Raw genomic sequence first — 19,187 nt, 5'->3', positions numbered from 1 at the left:
TGCTTGCACGCTCAAACCGCTTTGTTGAGAAACGATTCGTGAAAATATTGAACCTTTCACTGATGTCGGAACAATTTAGCATGATTTTGTAGCGAGAGAGAGTGGCGAGAAAAATCAATACAAAATCATTTGTAAATGATTATTCTTGTACAGAAAAAACCTTTATAAATATGTTTGTAGGATACTTTTTCGATACAAACACCAGGCGTCTCCATTCTGGTTTTGCTTCTTAGTCATTTTTGACTATTTTACGTTAAGTTACGTTTGAAGACTAACAAAGTTATCTACACTTTCAAGCACTACGCATCTCATGCCACAGTTTTTTCTTGTATTCTTTAAAAACTTGCAGCCATTTTTTATCCCCACTGTTGATTTATACACATTGGCTGAAGCGATTTGTTCCTTCTCTTTTTCCCCCCGTCTATATCTTCGCATGCTTCACTGCATTCTCCCTTCATACGCTGTTATTGTTCATTTTACACGCTTGCTTCTACTTTCGATTTTACTCTTCCCTGCCCTGCTGGTGGTTTGTTTACTCTGCAACGCTGCTATGGCTGGCTCCCACCTACTAGGCCTTCAGTTTCGTCGTTTGCGAAAAAGTCCTTTTACCCCATGGCCAGCCCGCCGCTCCCCCCAGCGCTTCATGAAGGCCAACCGGTACCGGTAGCTGACAATTGGCAATGCTCGGGCAGGCGGAAATTTCAATGCAAACAAGCTAATTTTCGACCACGGCACGGCCTACGGCACGAGCCAGAACGGTACGAGCGCCGAACCTTCGTTGGCCTGGAGCGCACGCTGGTCGGTCTGGCCTCACAGCGTAACCCAAAGGCCCGATGTATATTTGATGAGCAACGTGAGCTTGATTATGGAGGGGGGGGGAGAACCCCGCATCGACCGTGCATCGTGGGCCTGGGAGCTTGGACGGACAGGTCGCAGTCTCCCGGGTGGCACGAAGCGTACGAAGCGATGGGTAAATATTTACCTCCGCCACCTTCTTTTTGGACGATGTGTTCCAGGCGCTTCTTTGAGTGATGTAATTTTTTGTTCTACGGTGGGTAGCCAGGGCCCTCATTGTTTGCGTGGAATGAGCGTCGAAGCGATTGTCCAAAAACAATGAAGATTGCCTACTGTTAGGCGTTTTTCGGCAGTGTATTTCTACATTATGAAACTCGTTCGATTGCTCATTGAAAACATGTGAAACTATTACAATGTCATAAAAAATGTCCATAAATATGCCTTTACATCCATTCTTAAGTTCAACTACAGTACATTAAGTACAGAAGCAATGAGCTATAAGCAAATCTTCATACTGGATTATGATGCACAGCCAAAAGTTTCACCCCCCGTGTGGTTCAATCATCCTTCCAAAAATGATTCATTCCGATCGTTCCTAGCCGTGGGTTTTGGACATATTTTTGGCACCCTGCAAGAGTCAAGGATTATTGCCAACGATTTTCGGCACTACATTCAAGACATCTTTTCCAACTTTGCCAGTAACTCCCGTTTCGTGAGTTGATTCTTCGGTTGACTGAGCGCAAACAAGGGAGGAGAAAAACAATCCCCATTTCTTTCCACTCAACAGCACACACCAAATGGACAGGGCGTTGCTTGGGTTATGGATTATGGTCAATCGGTATTAATCTGCCATTGGGCAAGCAAGCAACATCGTCCAGCAGCCAGCCATCTTCTTGCTCTTGCATGAAGCGGAGGAGGAAATAATAAAAAAAAACAGTCCCGGCTGAGAAAGATGAAGACGTACCACGTCTATCCGGTTCAATTACTGGAGCAATCTCTCAAAAACCTAAGCACTGGCACATACACCACACCACATCGGCCGAGTATTAACCGATCCCATCCGGAACGGTTACGATCGGATGGGTCATTTATAGTTTTTTCTCCCCCCGCACTTCTGTTCTTCCGTTTTCCCACACACTTTTCGCAACCCATTTCGAATACAAATGTGCCCGTAAGCGATAAAAATGAAGGGTAGAAATGGTTGATCCGGATGTACATCTGTTACCCCGTAACAAGCGCCCGTCCTGAAACTATCTCAGGACAAGCGACGATTGAGTGCATGAAGCGTGTGTGCAAGATTTCGCTCAACCATATCACGGCTCCAGAAGAACGTCTTCAAGAAGCGTGTGCTTCGAGCGCAAGAAAACCACCAAACAACTAACCGCACTCTCACGGCCCATTCGTCATGCAAAATGCATACAACACATCAACAGTACGTGAAGAAATCTCCACACAAATGGCATCTGTGCCGGAACATTTATAAGGTCCACCCGCTTGATTGTTGCTGTTTGCTGACGTGGCGCAACCAGGCTGCAATAAGTTTCCATCAAAAGCTTCCCGGAGAAGAGCGTAGATGTGTTGAGAGGTGAAAGGAATCATCAACCATTTCTGCAACTTCCGACCTTAAAGCTCGGGCCACTTTAAACCCTCTACCTCGAAACAAAAACATGTTAATTTGTCCATTCGATAATCACATTTTTCATTTCTCGCTTGCCAAAACCCGCAATGACGCATAATTATCCTGATTTAATACACAACGCGGTGCCTGACGATTGGCCGATGAACCACAGAAAACAGTAAATTGAGGAGACAGGCAGGAAAAAAACACTCTTAATCGATTGATAATAACTCTTCGCTGTCCAGTCCGGTGGTTTGCACGGTAAACATGAACCATAAACCACGCACGTACACACACACACGCCCAGTGCCAAATGCAGCCACAATCCGCAAAGAAAAGCCATCCCCAAGCTCCCGGTCGGCTTGGGTACCGCAACCAATGCCGTGAAATATGATATCCGATTAAATGGCTACTAATTGCCCGCCCGTAATCCAATTTGCAACATCATTCTCAATTATCAACAATTACCCGGGCCCCCGGGCTGCAATCGAATTAAAACTGCCGAGATTTGAATCTTAAAATCCGGGCTTGAAGTGTTGTTGAATTTATTATGACCCCTAGCCGCGGCCCAGCCCCAACAAAGTGGGGCCAGCGGGTTGTGTCGTATGGTAAAACCGCAACACGAATGCCAATCGGCTTACCATCTCACCGACAATGGATCCCCACACAACACACACACACATTCACACAAACAACGCACTACGCAATGTGAGGTTGAGCCATTGCTGAGCAGCAAGAACGGCCCCAAAAAAAGACCTACGGATAGTTTTCGCTTCTTTACAATAGACGGGGCGAACTTTTCAATTCTAGTCCCTGCCTGCAAATCCCCAAAGATTTCCAACGTCAGATTCTCGTACGCAAACTTCCAGTGGGAGCGAGTGCTGCTGCACGGAACAGAAAAACAGAGACAAAGGCACACACACTCACACACAGGCAAGCCCACATACAAGCTATAGAGAACTGGTTCCGGTGGCCAGAGTTATGGTTTGGGCAATGTTAATTTATTATTACACTACCAATTACGCCGGCATCAGTGATAATCATCGTCAACCGGGGACCAACCCCGAGACCTGGGGCCGGGGGACCATCGAGATAAAACCGACGCTCAACCACATACCGACCTGCCAGCTGTGTGTATGTGGGTGTGTGTGTGTGCATGTCTTCCATGTGTGCCGTTTTGATCTCGTTTCAAGGCACGACTACGGCACACAACCGTTTTGTCGTCCGGTCTGGTACGATGCCATCCATTCTTGACTTTAGAGCGGCTTTCCCCATTGCAGGAAATGAACAGAACCGTCCACCGTAGCCAATGGAGTGTGCACGTGTGGTAGGGTAGACTAAGACACTACCAAACCAGCCAGAACTTTCTTACCATTCTAAGTCCTAGTCCCAAGAATGGGAAGGAATTATTTATGAGGGACTATTCCACAACGCCAGCTTTCACTTTGGAGCTCGGGCTGCTCGTGAGACGAATATCTAAAACCACCAACCGCCAACGCCGCAGGGCCACATGCAAGGAGGCTGCGTGCGTGTAATGTAAATTTAGTGCCTATAACATTAACGCTATTAGAGCACCGTTTTACAGAGCTAATGTGGTTTAATTGCGGCCTCGGCTGCGATCGTTAGCGAGGCTACATCCCGTTCGTGCCGGTGCGTGCCCCGGGACTCGAGCCTGCCAACGTCCAGCATGCGCACAATTAGTGGCCGATATTTATCGTCCCGCTTACGGGCTCGATACCACTCTGGCAAGAAGTCCGCAGGCTCGCTTCGGCTAACTTCGGACGAATCTTCATGCAACTTTAAATCACTGCCCACCCGGCCCACTGTGTGTGTGTGTGCTTTGCATTCGAACGTGGGCCATTCGTCTCCAGGTAAGCAGGAATGTGTTACTAAGTGTTGCGTGAGGTTTACGTGACCCTTAACGCTTCCGGTTCGACGCCTGCTGCCCATGGTGACTTAATTGGCTGATGGCACGGTGGATAGCTTTGCTTTGTGGTCGATTAGTTACGATAATGAGTTTGCGGGGGCTTTGGTTTTAATGGCTTTTCGGGGGAAAGCGTGCTTCGGAGACGTTAGTCAAGTGATGCGATGCGAACAGAGCTCGAACGCCTAGAGCTATGCAATTTGCATCACTCATCTCGCTACAGTAGCATCCCAAAATAATCACACCGATCGTAGCAGATAGCGACAACTAGATCGTTTTTCCGCTCGAGATGCACACGGTCCGGCCTCCAAGCCACCCAAACAAACATCATAAACATGGCGTACTACAACGAAACACCCTGAATATTGCACCAATTAGCGTAAAGTCTCAGGGCCTGCCGGGTCTGCCTTATCAGCCCGGCGAAATTTATGGTTTCGCACGGATATGACAACTCCCTTATCACCGGGCGTTCCTACCATTCATCCGCGCAAAAACGTTTCTAATCCAAACGACACCTTCCATCCATCTCCCCTTCTAAGGCCAATAAAACTGACCTGATTTTGATCCGATCTGATTGCCCAGCAAAACAACACCCTTCACCTTGCCGTTTGGAAAGAGAATAGCCCATAAAGCTTTTGTCAATCTATTTTCGGACCTCCGCTTTATGGCACTGCGTTGAATGGATTCGCTATGACCGATAGCACCCGCAGCTGATAGATTTTTCAAGGCTGTTTGTGTGTACGTTTGCCGCTAGCGAAACTTTGTGCGAGCTTTGCCGCTCTAGAAGCCTCCACGGCGCGGGTGACGCATGACGACCCACAAACAGACAATGGCACCTTACCCGCGTCGTCCCGGGTCGTTATCGGGTGCGAGGGGATGAGTGTTTATGATCATGTTTTTATCGTGCATGATACTCATCCTCGCGCCTTGGTGACAGCAGACAGTTCGTACCGTCCCAGCCCGGGCCCATGATTTATGCTTTTATGAATATTTTGTTGTTTTCGACCGCCAGCGTGTGTTTGTCGCCAGCTACTACCGTGCGGAAACACGTTATGTTTACGCACGAGCGTGCGCGGATGGCGCTGTTTACTCGCGTGCGAACTGCCATTATCGGATGCCTGCCGCACGAGACAACCGCGGAACAACCCACTTAAACGGTAAACTTCAATTGTCAATTAGTAGATTCGATTTCTTACTGCACCCGCTCTGCCGTGAACGGCATGTTTCTCTTCCCCCCCCCCTTTCCGTGGCTTGGGAAAGATAAACGTGAAGCGGGGTGGAACGTTTTGCGCGATCGCTCGCCGACGAAGCTGATCGACGAGATAAGACAATCGGCGAGAAATCGTCAACGTTTGCAAGCGTTCTCACGACCACGAGAGGAAGCAAACGATTCATTCTAACTTTGAGAAACGGTGCAATGTTAGACGTTTTTCGGTGTGCTTCTGCATTAAAACGTTTTGAATGTTTGTATAGTGCACATCACGTATGAATTAATTGCTTAGTCTTGTAACAAATTTCTTATCCTCCTCGCAAACATTTTTTAATTTAAATATTGACATAACTTTTTAGTACACCTACTGTTTTCCCTCTGTGTATCACCCCACTCCGTATAGCGTCCTCTATCTCCCGCTCTCTTGATTTGCCGTACTGATACGAACGCGATAGGAGAGAATTTTGCGCGCCTTTTGCGCGAGCCGCTCAGACTGAGCGGCGTAAGGCGAGACCTTTTTGTCTGAGAGCCACTCCGCTCCGCAAACCAAGTGTCCGCTTAGAAGATAAGAGAGAAGACAAACAAATTACTAGACCCCCGCACTACCCGGGCGTAAGAAAGAGAGCTGCAATTCAAACAATTCACAGCCGTTTCGCTCCCTCTCGCACCGGCTGCAATGGCTACCGACGGGACCGCGGACACGCTTCTTGCGCGTTTCTGTGAGCACCTTTTGCCGGGTGGACAGATTCGATTAAAATTTCCCCACCATCGGCCGAGTCGGCTCAGTAAACCGTTGGCGCACGGTACGGAAGGGTTCCCTGAGTTTTCCGTCTCCACATCCTGAACCTGTTCCTGAACCCGTGACGACTGAACCACCAAGCAAAGCCTCCCACTTGGGAAAGTGCTTGCGCAGGCACGCTGCCGGTGGAATTGTGTGCTACGGCGTTTGATTTGAAGATTTTTAATTCGAACAAGAGTCTTCTAAAGTGTAGCGGGATTATTGTGGTGCGTGTAGTGTGTGTGTGTGTGTGTATGAGGGTGTGTTTTGTGAAATAATCTCGCAACGGTAGCAGCAATACAAGATCTACAATGTCGTAAGTATCTATCTTTCGCTTCTTTGTTCGGCACAGTCCATCCAGGGCTTTTAGGTTGCATCGTAAAACAACACTACAAGTGGACCTAGATCTAGTTTTACACATCCTCACACGGCTGACCTAATGCTCTAGTGAAGTATTTGCTCTTCTCGCGACCAGTCTTGGTTTCGTCACACTACCGGACACTTGTCAAGCACATGCGCCACGTCTGCGGAGATAAAACTAATAGAAACTATTAAAAACCAAGGCAAACTTAACATTGAGCCAACTTAAGAATGAACAGCAAAACAAGCAACGCCTTATCGGGCGCCCCTTCTGTACATCAAATAGTACATTTTGCACACATACACTCGGTACTCTGGTACAAGCGCTTTGACAAGTGTCTGGAGCGGCTGAAATCGAGCAGGTGTGCTAACATCCCTGGATGCTAGAGAGAAAAAAAGCACTTTCCAATTGATTGTTCATTATCACGACCTTGTCTGATGAAAGTGAAGAAACACACAGCGACTCCCACATGGCCACTCGAAATTCTGCGAATCAATTACAAAACAACACGAAACCGAAACAAACGCTAACAACTCTTTTGCATGTCTGGGCAAACAGAGTCGGGGAAGAGTAGAAAAATGTCTATTTTTCGCGCGCGTCATTTTGTTCTCTTTTTGCATTTCTCAAGCAAACACCTCATACCTCGAAGAATGGTTACATGCTCATATTTTCTAGTTAATTCCTTTCCTTCGAGATGTCTTTTCAACGTTCGTTGCACCGTTCCGAAAAGCCATGTTTAAAGAGTAACGCGCTAACGTAACGCACTTGGTTCAACGATCGGACTAAAGATCACCTATGATAACGCGAACGACGTTACCCTAGCCACGCTCACCGCACTGCCGAGCTGTACGGGCAGATAACAAACCGTCATCCGGTTAATCGTACGATTCCGTCACCCGTGAATTATCATAATCCATGCAAACAGCACTAACACTGTGCGAAAAAGCCATCCACGTACACTGCACGACCAAATCAATCAAAAACCAGCGACTAAATTGAGCAATTAAACGCATTCTGTTGCGATGAGATACGAGCCGGCGATACGAGCTTCGCTTTTGCGAACAGATTAGCGAACAAAATCTCATTCGCGTGTTGTTCGCAGTCGCCCGATTGATCGTACGCACGTGTTTGTTTGTGAAAATTCGCCCGCTAAGCTTCGTTTTTGCGTCTTTTGCAAAGATTGCTCCGGAGCTTCAACCATGCACATAAATCACTTCCTTGGACGTCACTAGCCGAGCTGTTGGAAGCACTTGAACGATTAGCATCACCAGGGCCTTTATCACTCCAGCCACGATAAGCGACCAATTGCATGCCAATTGCAGTTATCATTCTGCGTGCGCTTACCTCGTAAGGTCCACATAATGAGGAAGCTTTGAGCCTGACTGATGTAGACTGATAGGGATTTTACGTAAATTTTTGTTGAATTAACACATGAAGAAACACCTACAAGGCATAAGATGGTTAAGGCATCAGCTTGAAAATGGAGCAAAGGAGCAACAAAAAAAACGGCAAAAGTAAACAACGCCATATGCACACGCAAATCATTGACAGCTGACGCAAACACGTCCTAGAGCAGGGACCGCTTCGCGTTCACAGTTGACACTTGCTAGTGCTGGCAGCCGTACACTTGTCAGTGATCTAAGACACTGAACCAATGCTCGATCTCGTGGGTAAAAATACTGGCCTTTTTGTCCGTGTATTGCATACGCCAAGAAAAAAAGAACAACATTCACTTCGGCCACTTTCGCTCGGAAGGGTTCGCAAGGGTTTCAGCACGATGCAAATCGGTATCGACGATCAGTCAGTTGGTCGGTAGCTTTCGGTTGGGCCAGACTTTCGAGTAAATTGCGCGTTGAACCCATTGAACGTTCGCGTGTGTTTCAGTGATGGCCAACAACAACGATTCGCCAGAACCTGCGACCAGCAGCAGCACCTTCAGCCTTACCATCCCACGGATAGACATTCGGTAAGCGTTGTTTGTGGAAAGTCACCAATTGGTTATTAACACCCCGTAACATCATTTTATTAACATTTAACATTAACATTAACATTTATTAACACCCCGTAACATCGGACACCCCGAAGAATCTCGTGATCACTTGAGCGCACGAGACGCAATGCGATACGAAACCCGTACGGTTTACACCGCGTGTGACTAATGCTGTGTACTGGATGATGTTGCTCAGTAAACCGTTTCCCATCCCCCGCCGGGTAAACATGCCCGAAAAATCTGCACAAAAAATACCACAAAGGCAAGCTAAATAAGCAGTGCCGCTAGCGACGATAAGAATCGCGTGCTTTGGTGGTAAAGTAAAGATTTGGCCACGCTTATCTTTGCCGATGCTGCCCAAAATTGCTCTGTTTGTTTGTTTGTGGCATTTTTCCCCCGCGGTGTTTGACCATCTCCGCTACGTGCTCTAATGTAATATATTAGCTGATAAATTTGAACACTGTGCAAATAGCGAATAGGTGCAAACTGCAAACACACACAACAACAACACAAAAAAACACGGAACAATCATCCAGCATTCCGACAACGTATGCCGCTTGTCGTTATGTGCGGCCCCGTGGACCCGTGGTGGCCCGTGTGATGCGATTTTTCCACTTTCCATGATGGGCAAGCGGCATCAAGCACGACCCGTCGTTATCACCGGTCTCGTGAAGTAATATCGCGCTGACAAATGGACAGCTCCCTTCACCCTTGTCAACATGACACACACTCACGTCAGATTGGACTCTCGCGCGGGGCATCATCAGCAGCAATCGTACACGATCATAATCGAGTTTTAGTTTCTTTTTGCTTAAACTTGGCTGTCTCTTTTTTTTTATTGCCACCCATCAAAATGGCCTTATCGCGACAATTGACACCCTTTGGCATTGCGGTGGACAGCGTGCCAACTGGGGGGTGCGTGTGCGAATTGTGGCAGTGCCTCAGGTGCACTTGCAACTTGTCAATCGAGTTGCCACGAGCCAGCGCTGATATCAACCGCGGGCAATGAAGGCTAGGCAATAAGCTTTTGATAGCCTTTAACACCTTCAAAAGTGGACAGTTTACTGGTGCATGGAGATTTTGGAGCATCACACCAAGAGCTTGGACAGGATCCTGAGCTAAACAGAGCTGTATCAGCTGACTGCAATTGTCTCGCAAAAAGGAAGGTTGCTTCGTTCAGCATTCAAGCAGAAGCGTTTCTGTTGATGCTGTTAAACGGTACACGGCAAAGGCAGAGATACACATACGTCGCGTCGTTGTTCCGAAAATAGACTTGCCCAAATTACGTTCTCGCGTTCATGAACTTCACGTACCACGATGGTTTCTCGGGGCTGATCTCGGTCACCAAAGACAACCTGGCTGTGTCTCTATCATGGCCCGTTTCGGCCAGTTTCATCACATCACTAGCGAGAGCTTCCGCACCCATTGAGCATGGATGGTTTACTCTTCGGTTCCGCTCAGCCAGCACCTCACATGAGCGCATCACGTGAATACTTCACCTATCGTTCATCTTCCCAGCCCTAAGGGCCCTGTGTTGCAATCGTACGAGAGAACTCATCGCGGGGTGTACAAACAATCCGTGCCCGCGTTGTCAAAAGTGATCGGCTGCCAAAATCGGTTAAAACGCCGCACTTGAAACACACATCCCCAAAATTCGGCCCTAGTGGGAGCAGTTTCGCGGTCAAAATCATGGCCGTTCATTGCACTGCACGTGTTTTTCTTCTGGCAGCGCGCACTCTGGCACCGGTGGAAATGCTTCAAATATCACCAATTAATCACATTTCGAAGTAACAACCTTTCTTTTTTTTGCCGTCCATTTGCATCCGGCCTGGGGTTCATTACACGTAGCAGTATGGCACGATTAGCTAAGCATACTACGGGAACACACTCCAAAGCGGGAGCACACGAGCGCCTTCGAGTGGACGGAACAGATTTACCACCTGGCGCAGACGGCCACGCTCTGTTTATCCTTACACAGTGGAGACACGGCGGTGGATTTATGGCCGATAGGCGTTGCGGTGCGATGCTAATTCTAACCAGTCTACGTACAACCGGCAAACGTGACCGCACTCGTGCTATCAGCAAGGTAGCAAACATGAGCGTGAGTAAGCCACGGACAGGTGAATAAATTATGATCTGACGTTAGCTTTGCGACAAGCAGTTTGCCGCGTTGGTGACGCGCTAGATACCAGGAAGAACACTAAAACAATGCTCCTCCAATAAGCATCGCTACTTTTACTTTCGCCTCAATAAGTGTGCATGTTTTTCCAACACTTACGCTTTGCGACCCAGATTTATGGGACGCCAACCAAGCTCGTGTTACGTCAGCTGATTCTGGTGATTAGAACATCGTTCCGAGTTCTTCTTTAGCTCATCCCTCTCCCAAGCATCACATCATCCCATCGCACATGTGAAAGACAGTAGACATTAAAGCAGGCATTGGCAAAAATGTTAATTTTAGCACACCAACACAACGACCGCTAAACGCTGCTCTCCGTTGTGTTCCGACAAGCGATTGTCGGTAGGCGTCTTTAACGTTAGTTAGGGAAACAATAAAAAATGATTATTTCCTTTATGTTTTTTTGTTCTTTCCTCATTTGTTTTATGTAACTATGAGCGAAGAAGATGATTTGTAGCTAAGCACTGTTGTTTAAATCCGCATCAAGCGAGAATAGTGCATTCAGTAGCACTCAATGTCTTCCAATATCACTTCACTGTAAGCCTATTACATTGAAACTGGATTACCCGTGGCGTGTGGTCCAACACCTCGAAGTTGCACTTGAAAATCCGTTTATTGCGCAGCTTTGCTCCAAGGGCGACCTTGAGGACGCGTGTACACTGAAGCACGCCAAAGGTTTAACACATTGATGACTCATAGCCGGCTCAATTCGCACATTTTGCTGATGACTGCCAGCTGGAGTGCGCCGTGCGTTTTACCAAGAAAATGTGAAAAACAACACCACCGGCAACAGTTCGCAACAAACAGCCCACTAAGAAGAACACTTTGTTCTCTCTCCTTCTCCACAACAACAGACGAACGTCCAGCGACACACAGCTGGATAAGGTGCAGATCAAGTCCGCCTCGGTTTACAACATACACGGGTTGAGCGGCTCCCAGCACTCCCTGAGTGTGCCACCGATTCACAAGGATGTTGTCGGGTATCGCGGTAGCAACGAGTTCATATGTAAGTAGATATACCTTATACGCTCTTTTCCTCCTGATTGCTGTACTAACGCCCCACTCGCTCTCGCACGCACGCAGTGACGGACGACAAACAGTCAACGATGGATCAGATCAAAGCTATTGGGCCTTGGGCCCGGCGCAAGTGCAAGAATATGTGCCGCCGTAAGATCCTCTACAAACGTGTTCCGGTGCTGAACTGGCTGCCAAAGTACAACATGGATGATGCTGTCGGAGACCTGGTGGCTGGTATTACCGTGGGACTCACTGTCATCCCGCAGGCACTCGCTTACAGTAGCATTGCCGGCTTACCCGCTGCAGTAAGAATCAGTCCCGCTGATTTATGTGTCTAGAAACAGACTTGAATCTCACTGTCTTCTTTTGTCTCCTTCTTCAGTACGGTCTTTATGGTTCCTTCATCGGTTGCTTCGTGTACATCCTGCTCGGTTCCTGCAAGGACGTCCCGATGGGACCCACCGCAATTGCGTCTCTCTTAACCTTCCAAGCGTGTGACGGCGTATGGCAGCGTGCCGTTTTGCTCTGCTTCCTGACCGGCCTAATCGAGCTGCTGATGGGACTGTTTGGGCTTGGCTTTCTGATTGACTTTGTGTCCGGACCCGTAAGCTCCGGCTTCACTTCCGCCGTCTCGTTGATCATTCTCAGCTCGCAGGTGAAGGATCTGCTGGGCATTGCCGCCAAAGGAAACACCTTTATCGAACAGTGGTCGTCCATTATCGATGACATACACAACACCCAGGTCGGAGATGCACTCATGGGTTTCATCTGTATTGTGGTGCTGCTGCTGATGAGGCTCCTGCCACGCATCAAAGTTGGACCTCCGGATGCTTGTGATCAGTCCGTCGCTCAGAAGATCATCAACAAGTCACTGTGGCTTATTGGAACGGCTCGTAATGCGATCATTGTGGTGGTTTGCGGTGGCATCGGTGCTGCATTCTATGAGAATGGAAAGGAACCGTTCCGTATGATTGGAGATGTCCCGAGCGGTTTGCCAAGTGTACAGGCTCCACCGTTCTCGGTGCCGGAGGTAAGGGATGCAAATGGAACGATCGTCCAGGAGTACGAGAGCTTCGGTGACTTGCTGCAAGGTTTGGGATCGATGCTTATTGTCATCCCGTTGATTGCTCTGCTGGAAAACATTGCCATCTGCAAGGCTTTCGGTAAGTGCTCTTACATCCTTGAAGAATTTTCCCAACATCATGTCTAACTCCACATCTCTTTGTATTCTAGCTGATGGAAAGCCTGTAGATGCTACCCAGGAACTGATCGCGATTGGAGTATCCAACATTGCTAACTCTTTCGTGCAGGGATACCCCGGAACTGGAGCCCTTTCACGTGGTGCCGTCAACAATGCCAGTGGTGTACGCACTCCGTTCGGTGGTCTGTACACCGGCCTGCTCGTTATCCTTGCCCTGCTATTCTTCACACCTTACTTCTTCTACATCCCGCGAGCTGCACTAGCGGCGATCATCATTGCCGCCGTTATCTTCATGATTGAGGTGCGTGTCGTAAAACCAATGTGGAGGAGCAAGAAAACGGATCTGATCCCTGGTATTGCGACCTTCATCGCCTGCCTTGCACTTCCACTGGAGTACGGTATACTGGTTGGCATTGGACTGAACATTCTCTTCATCCTGTACCATGCTGCTCGGCCCAAGATTCACATGGACCAGGCCGTCACACCGTGCGGTGTTAAGTATCTCATGCTCACGCCCGATCGCTGCCTCATCTTCCCCTCGGTCGACTACGTGCGCAACCTTATCAACAAGCACGGTCTGAAGAGCCAGATTCCGGTCGTGATTGACTGTACGCACATCTACGGTGCGGACTTTACGGCCGCCCAAGTTATCGACACGCTCATCAAGGACTTTAAGAGCCGAAACCAACTGCTGCTCTTCCTGAACCTCAAACCCTCCGTGGGTAACGTGTTCGAGGGAGCCGATCTCGAGTATCGTGTGTTCTATGACTTTGAGCAGCTGGACAAGGCTATTCAAGAGTGTCGCCGAAAGAGTATCCCTGCTTGAGGGGCGAACGATCCAGATATACATGGCTACCTAACGCATAGAGACTTAAATTAGAAACAAAAGACACAAGTGATCTGTACATTTAGGCGATAAAGACAACCGTTAAGCTATTCGAACGCACGACGGCGTTCCTTTCTAGTACTTAATATGTTCACCACAGTTCCTGTCAAACGTCGTAACGTCGTTTAATGCGCTACTACACACCCGATGTCTACTGCACAGTGCGATGTAGTAACTGTGTGATTCGATACGATGAATTAAAGAGCAGACATTGTGTCTGCTCGCAAAGACACCCATAGTTTGTAAGCATTTGATAATCAAAAAGCAGAAAATAAACCTATACCATGTACTTGTAATGCAAAACGAAGAGGAGAGCATCTGTTTTATACTTACACTGCAAATTCATCGATGTCTGGAACATGGAGGCCCGATGCACGTCCTGGTGTGTCCGACCACCCATTACCGAGCACTGCGATCCGGGCCCGGCTGCGGCGGCTGCATGGTGCAGCGCACTCATCGTCACATTGCCCGGTCCGACCCCGGTGCCGACGGGATTGTACGACCGCGCCATGGACGCTGCGGCCGCCGTGTAGCGATAGGCGGCCTGCGACATCTGGCTGCAGGACGTGAGGTCCCCGTACGAGCAGGGCATATTGCCCAGCCCTGTCGGATCCATACCGCCCTGGAGGCAGCTAGAATCAAAGCTAGCTGCCGCCTGGTTCAGGTAGGAGTAGTCCATATCGTGTGGATAAATTTTGACGGCTTTTTAATGTACGCTTCACCACAAAAAAGAGACAATGGAGACGCCCTGTCTGCAGAGCGTTTAGTCACGTTGCCCAAAGGGCGTAGTCAAGTCGTGGTAAACACTTCACCCGAGTATCGATTATCCGTAGATTGCCTACCTTCTAGGCGCACTCGCTCGATTTATTCGCTCGGCTTTTTTCACAATTGCGTACGCGGATGATGATAATGCTGATTGCAATAATACTTTCACTGATCGCTTCCGCGGGGGGAATTTCGAACGATGGAATGGACGGTTCAATTCATGCCGCGTGAAAGCGCAAAAAAGGTAAACATCGATTCGCGCTTCGAATCACCCGCAATGAAAACACCAAATTCGCACCTTTTCGCTGCCGAAACTGGATAAACGGAAAAATATACACCTCCAGCACTCGCATACACACACGCACTCGCACTGGCCCACACAAACACCCGGGGATCGTTTGGTTGAATTGAAATTAAATATTAATTTCCAGCTCTCGCCGCTGCCTGGCCGCGCGTACTCGCTGCTCTGCTTCCGGTTGAGTACTTTTTTGCGGTAGTTTTCACTGAATTTGGTGTGTTTTTTTTTTTCTTCTCACTTCCCTTTCGTTCGTTCACTTACGCGTCGAAATGTCTGTCAGTTGAGTTTCCCGGCCGTTTTTCCTTGCCCTCTTCCGCTGGATGAAGGTTGTTGATGTGTAATTTTGTTTTCCGTGTGCTCTTGTATGTGTGTTTTTTTTTCGGCGTTATTTATTTTTATTATCCATGAATTTTCCCTCGCTCAACGCACTTGCCTCCACAAAACGACGGATTGTGCCGATTTTCACGTCGTCACTGTGTACGAACGCAATGTTTTACCGCACCTGGCTGATGATGGGTTATTGGCCCATTCGCGTAAATTGGTGGCGTGCGGAAAGGTCGATTTTTATTGTTATTTTTATCACAAGTAATAGATCGAAGAGAATTGAAGATGAATTTTACTTCGTTTTTATAGGTACCGAGGACACCATTTGATTTTCACACCAACATTAGTAACACTAGCAAGATGTTTTCAAATTTCTCCTCAATATTAACACCTTGTTTATGTTCACCACCCTTCACAGCGCCTACCAAAGAACCTTATTATTCGCTTCAAACCATCAATGGAACACTTTGAGCAAAAATGGGGTCCACCCTCAGCCAACACCGCACACGAATGCCTATCGGCGCAACGGTGAAATCTCGACTCAAACTTTTCGCTCGTACTGACTTGCCGTGACGATGCAAGGACCTGCTGCCACTGCTGCTCGGTTGCGACCGGTTGCTTGCATTCGCCGAAATCAAATGATAAGCTTAATTCAATAAATGTGAACTCAAAGCCTGTCCCGTCACGAGAGTCCCATCTGATGCTGGTGTTTTCTATTGTTGCAGGCGATCCGTCGGTTCCCCCCGCGCAATTTCCCTACAGGAAACAACACATGTCACACGCACATGTACCCGTACGCAACCTGCCGCAGACGGCGCAAACAGAGCAGAGGGTCCAACAGCCAACCGCACACGTTCGTCCTTTTCCTTCCCGTGGTAGACTTGCGGCGCGAGAGTACAAACACACGCTGATTCCGTATCCTGTTTGCGGATCGTCTCTTTCTGCTGCACACGGTGGCACGTGTTCGTACGCCTCGAGCTCTCCGATGCGCAAGGATATTGTTTCACCCCAACAGCATCCAACAGCAAAGGAACCCTCTGCCGTTAAGGGGAAAAGTACAGTTTTTTTCAGCTGGGCGTGGCTATCCTTGCACATGCCGCTCTAACCAATAAGCGCACGGGAGCACACAGCAACGCGTGGAGAGCGTTTTCCGTGACGTCACAATTGCGTTTTTCCCATCATGTTTCCAGCCAGCAATTCTTTTCCACGGTGCGTCTTCGAATAAATGCTCGTTTTCTGATTCTTTGCTAAATATTCTTACCCCGGGTATGCAGTTCCTGCGAGTGTCGAACTATTTCGGTACGAGAGTATTGGTTCGACGTCCAGAACTGTTTCCCTGAATGAATATGGGTGTTTGTGATGGTGCCGCTAGTATTAAACCTCTTGAGACATCAAGTTGGAATTGAGCTCAACAACAACAACAACAACAACAACAAAAGGACATACACACACACACACGCAAACAAACCCTGCAAGCAAAACAACCGGGCCAACAATTTAAGAACGATTCCCCAGTGTGGAAGGACGGCGCTGCGATCAGACATTCCTGCTCTATAGTAGTGCGATGAGATGAAAAACACAGTGTGCAACATTTTATTTACAATTCTTCTTCTTTTTGTATCCCTATTTTCAACACATTCAACACAGATTTCGATGTTTATATTTCGCTGAGCGAGTGCATGTTTGGTATGCTTGCCTTAAACAAAAAAAAAAAACGAAGATATGGACCATAGTCTCTGCACACACTACAGAATGGGATAGAGCCTGGGAGACTGGTGTGCTGCCTCAGTGCATTTGGGTTACTCCAGAACCGGGACACAAAGGATTGTTTGCCCGTCTGCTCCAAGACGAGCGACAACGTCGACACCGACAAGACGAGAAAGCCCATCGTGTCGCGTGTGCTCGAGCCGGATTGCTCAAAACAAGCCCCGAAGGTGGATCCTTTTATTGGATTACGATTGATGATTTCGCCTGCCCGCACGTTACCGCGTCTGTTAAAAGTTATCGCCGGTGTCAGGCTATCGCCTTGTAATGAATACAACATAATCGCCCCGGATCAACGCGACCGTAAAGTGGATTTAAAATTTTGATGACGATAATTTTATTATGATTGTATTAATTGCTGCTCGAACTTTAGGGGTGGATTCCGGCTTGGCACGATTAGTCGTACTCGATGTTGTAGCGAATGTAATTCCTCCTTTAATCCCTTTATACCGGTTAGCATTTGACGGTTAGTACACGCACGGCTCCATTGGCTTCGGTGCCATCGGCCACCGAGTATGGGAACTCGTTCATCCCATGGCAAGCAGCCCCATACCTCCCTTCCTTCGTCACAACGACAATCCCTCCGACGAACGATGGATAGTACTTGGCAATTCTTGCAATCGCCTGCTGTCCAGCCTCAGTTGGATCGACACCATTACGCATCGCCTCCACGGCCAGCAGGGAAGGTAAAAAGCGCATCATAACGTCTCCATCCCCGGTGGCTACTGCTGCCCCCACTTCGGCGTCTGCGTACGCTCCTGCCCCCGGTATTGGGGAGTCTCCCACCCGGCCGGGGATCTTATGGCGTGCTCCGTTCGTTGACGTTCCTGCCACCACGTGTCCTTCTTCGTTAATTACGATCATGCTAATCGTATCGTGGTTGTATTGTCCGAAATCATACCCAGATCGATCGGAAGAAAGCTCTGCGGTAAGGTCCGGTTGGACGGAGTTGGCGGACACTGGTTCATACGGACCACAAGACATTGATGGAGAAGGAATCACGTTCTGAAGGAAGAGAAAAAAACATGATAAGAATGTGCTTTCAAACTGTTATGCAAATCATTTCACGTTCCAATCAATTCACCTTTGAGCTGATAACGGTGCGGTTTTATCTCCCTACCCCGCTGATGACCCGCTCATAACGCACACACACTCACACTTACCTTCCAAAAGTTTGGCTGACAGTGATTATTCTTCCACGCGCTCCACATACTCTTGGACGCGTCCGTTTGGAGCGACTCTCGCTTGAAGCCCATCATGACGGCAAAGTCCGTCGCCTGGCTGCCGGCAAGCAGCGTGTGCCTGGTGTTCCGCAGCACATACTTGGCCACCTCGGCTGCATGCTTCACGTCGCGCAACGCCGCCACCGCCCCGATGTCCATCGTCTTCCCGTCCATCAGCATCGCGTCCAGCGTCGTTTCGCCGTTCTCGTCCGGGCTGCCACCGAACCCGACCGTCCCATCGCACTGCTCCCGCTCGCACACGCTGCATCCCTCCACCAGCGCCTCGATCGGATCAAACTCTCCCACCGTCAGGGATTGGTATGCTGGAAGCGGAAGTTGGTAATGTTAGCACAGTGTAAAGTGTCACCAAAACCCGTCTCGTACCTCTCAAAGTGGCATTGGTGAACCCCCAAGTAGTCGCCACCAGCGGTAGTCCGGCCTTAGCAGTGCAGAGAAAGGCAAGAAACAGCACAACACGGAATGAAACGATCTCGAGCCGCAGCATCTTCGCAGCAAAACAAAGCAACCTGTGCGGCTAACGTCAAATTATCATCTGTCAACAACGGAGAGCGATCTCTCGAACACTAACGCAACGGTGGCATTTGAACGTTATCAGTGTAGCTGGGCATTTACATGTGCGTGTTTCTTCCCGGCCGCTCTATAGATGTCCGTTAATCAGCTGGCTATTGCCCTCGTGTTAGTGCGCTTCCTCTCTTCAAGTGTGTTGATAAGCGTTACACCAGGTATAGGGTGATTCGGTTCAGAAAACGGGTTATAAAATATTTCATATTTAACAAATTACTTAAAAACAGTTAAAACAATTATCACTAAAGCACTACGCCCTGAAGTCGCCC

The 19,187-nt window shown here is 48.5% G+C and overlaps 3 protein-coding genes across 4 annotated transcripts in view; 1 reads left to right on the top strand and 2 right to left on the bottom strand.

The window, feature by feature from the left end:
- Window positions 1-15,969, bottom strand: part of LOC121598990 (paired mesoderm homeobox protein 2A-like) — a 39,080-nt gene extending 23,111 nt beyond the window's left edge. The window contains exon 1 of the mRNA XM_041926393.1: window positions 14,293-15,969. Within this exon, the coding sequence (XP_041782327.1) occupies window positions 14,293-14,638 (346 nt within the window). The 5' untranslated portion in view covers window positions 14,639-15,969. The remainder of the gene's footprint in view (window positions 1-14,292) is intronic.
- LOC121598989 (sodium-independent sulfate anion transporter-like) lies at window positions 6,306-14,266 on the top strand. 2 transcript variants are annotated; one of them, XM_041926392.1, is made up of 5 exons: window positions 6,306-6,641; window positions 11,710-11,861; window positions 11,939-12,177; window positions 12,255-13,035; window positions 13,106-14,266. In XM_041926392.1, the coding sequence occupies exons 1-5, from the start codon at window positions 6,637-6,639 to the stop codon at window positions 13,897-13,899; spliced, it is 1,971 nt and encodes a 656-aa protein (XP_041782326.1). In that variant the 5' UTR covers window positions 6,306-6,636; the 3' UTR covers window positions 13,900-14,266. The 2 variants fall into 2 exon arrangements, with proteins under 2 accessions (XP_041782326.1, XP_041782325.1); XM_041926391.1 differs by lacking the exon at window positions 6,306-6,641 and adding an exon at window positions 8,459-8,652.
- Window positions 15,970-16,965: 996 nt separating the features above from the next.
- Window positions 16,966-18,923, bottom strand: LOC121600211 (N(4)-(Beta-N-acetylglucosaminyl)-L-asparaginase). The gene is made up of 3 exons (XM_041928626.1): window positions 18,718-18,923; window positions 18,274-18,656; window positions 16,966-18,115 (listed from the first exon to the last, which is right to left on the bottom strand). Exons 1-3 carry the CDS (start codon window positions 18,836-18,838, stop codon window positions 17,564-17,566), a joined length of 1,056 nt encoding a protein of 351 aa, XP_041784560.1. The 5' UTR covers window positions 18,839-18,923; the 3' UTR covers window positions 16,966-17,563.
- Between the last annotated feature and the right edge of the window lie 264 nt (window positions 18,924-19,187).

Source organism: Anopheles merus, chromosome 3L (assembly GCF_017562075.2).
Source record: "Anopheles merus strain MAF chromosome 3L, AmerM5.1, whole genome shotgun sequence".
Lineage (NCBI taxonomy): Eukaryota > Metazoa > Arthropoda > Insecta > Diptera > Culicidae > Anopheles > Anopheles merus.
This window is presented reverse-complemented; position numbering and strand designations above follow the sequence as displayed.

Excerpts from the sequence above, each read along its gene's own strand:
- LOC121600211 (XM_041928626.1), bottom strand. The coding sequence starts at position 18,838 with ATGCTGCGGCTCGAGATCGTTTCATTCCGTGTTGTGCTGTTTCTTGCC. Across the intron at positions 18,657-18,717 it reads CACCAATGCCACTTTGAGAG|CATACCAATCCCTGACGGTG; the intron begins GTACGAGACGGG and ends TTCCGCTTCCAG. Across the intron at positions 18,116-18,273 it reads GTCAGCCAAACTTTTGGAAG|AACGTGATTCCTTCTCCATC; the intron begins GTAAGTGTGAGT and ends CTCTTCCTTCAG.
- LOC121598989 (XM_041926391.1), top strand. The coding sequence starts at position 8,573 with ATGGCCAACAACAACGATTCGCCAGAACCTGCGACCAGCAGCAGCACC. Across the intron at positions 11,862-11,938 it reads CGGTAGCAACGAGTTCATAT|TGACGGACGACAAACAGTCA; the intron begins GTAAGTAGATAT and ends GCACGCACGCAG. Across the intron at positions 12,178-12,254 it reads TTGCCGGCTTACCCGCTGCA|TACGGTCTTTATGGTTCCTT; the intron begins GTAAGAATCAGT and ends CTCCTTCTTCAG.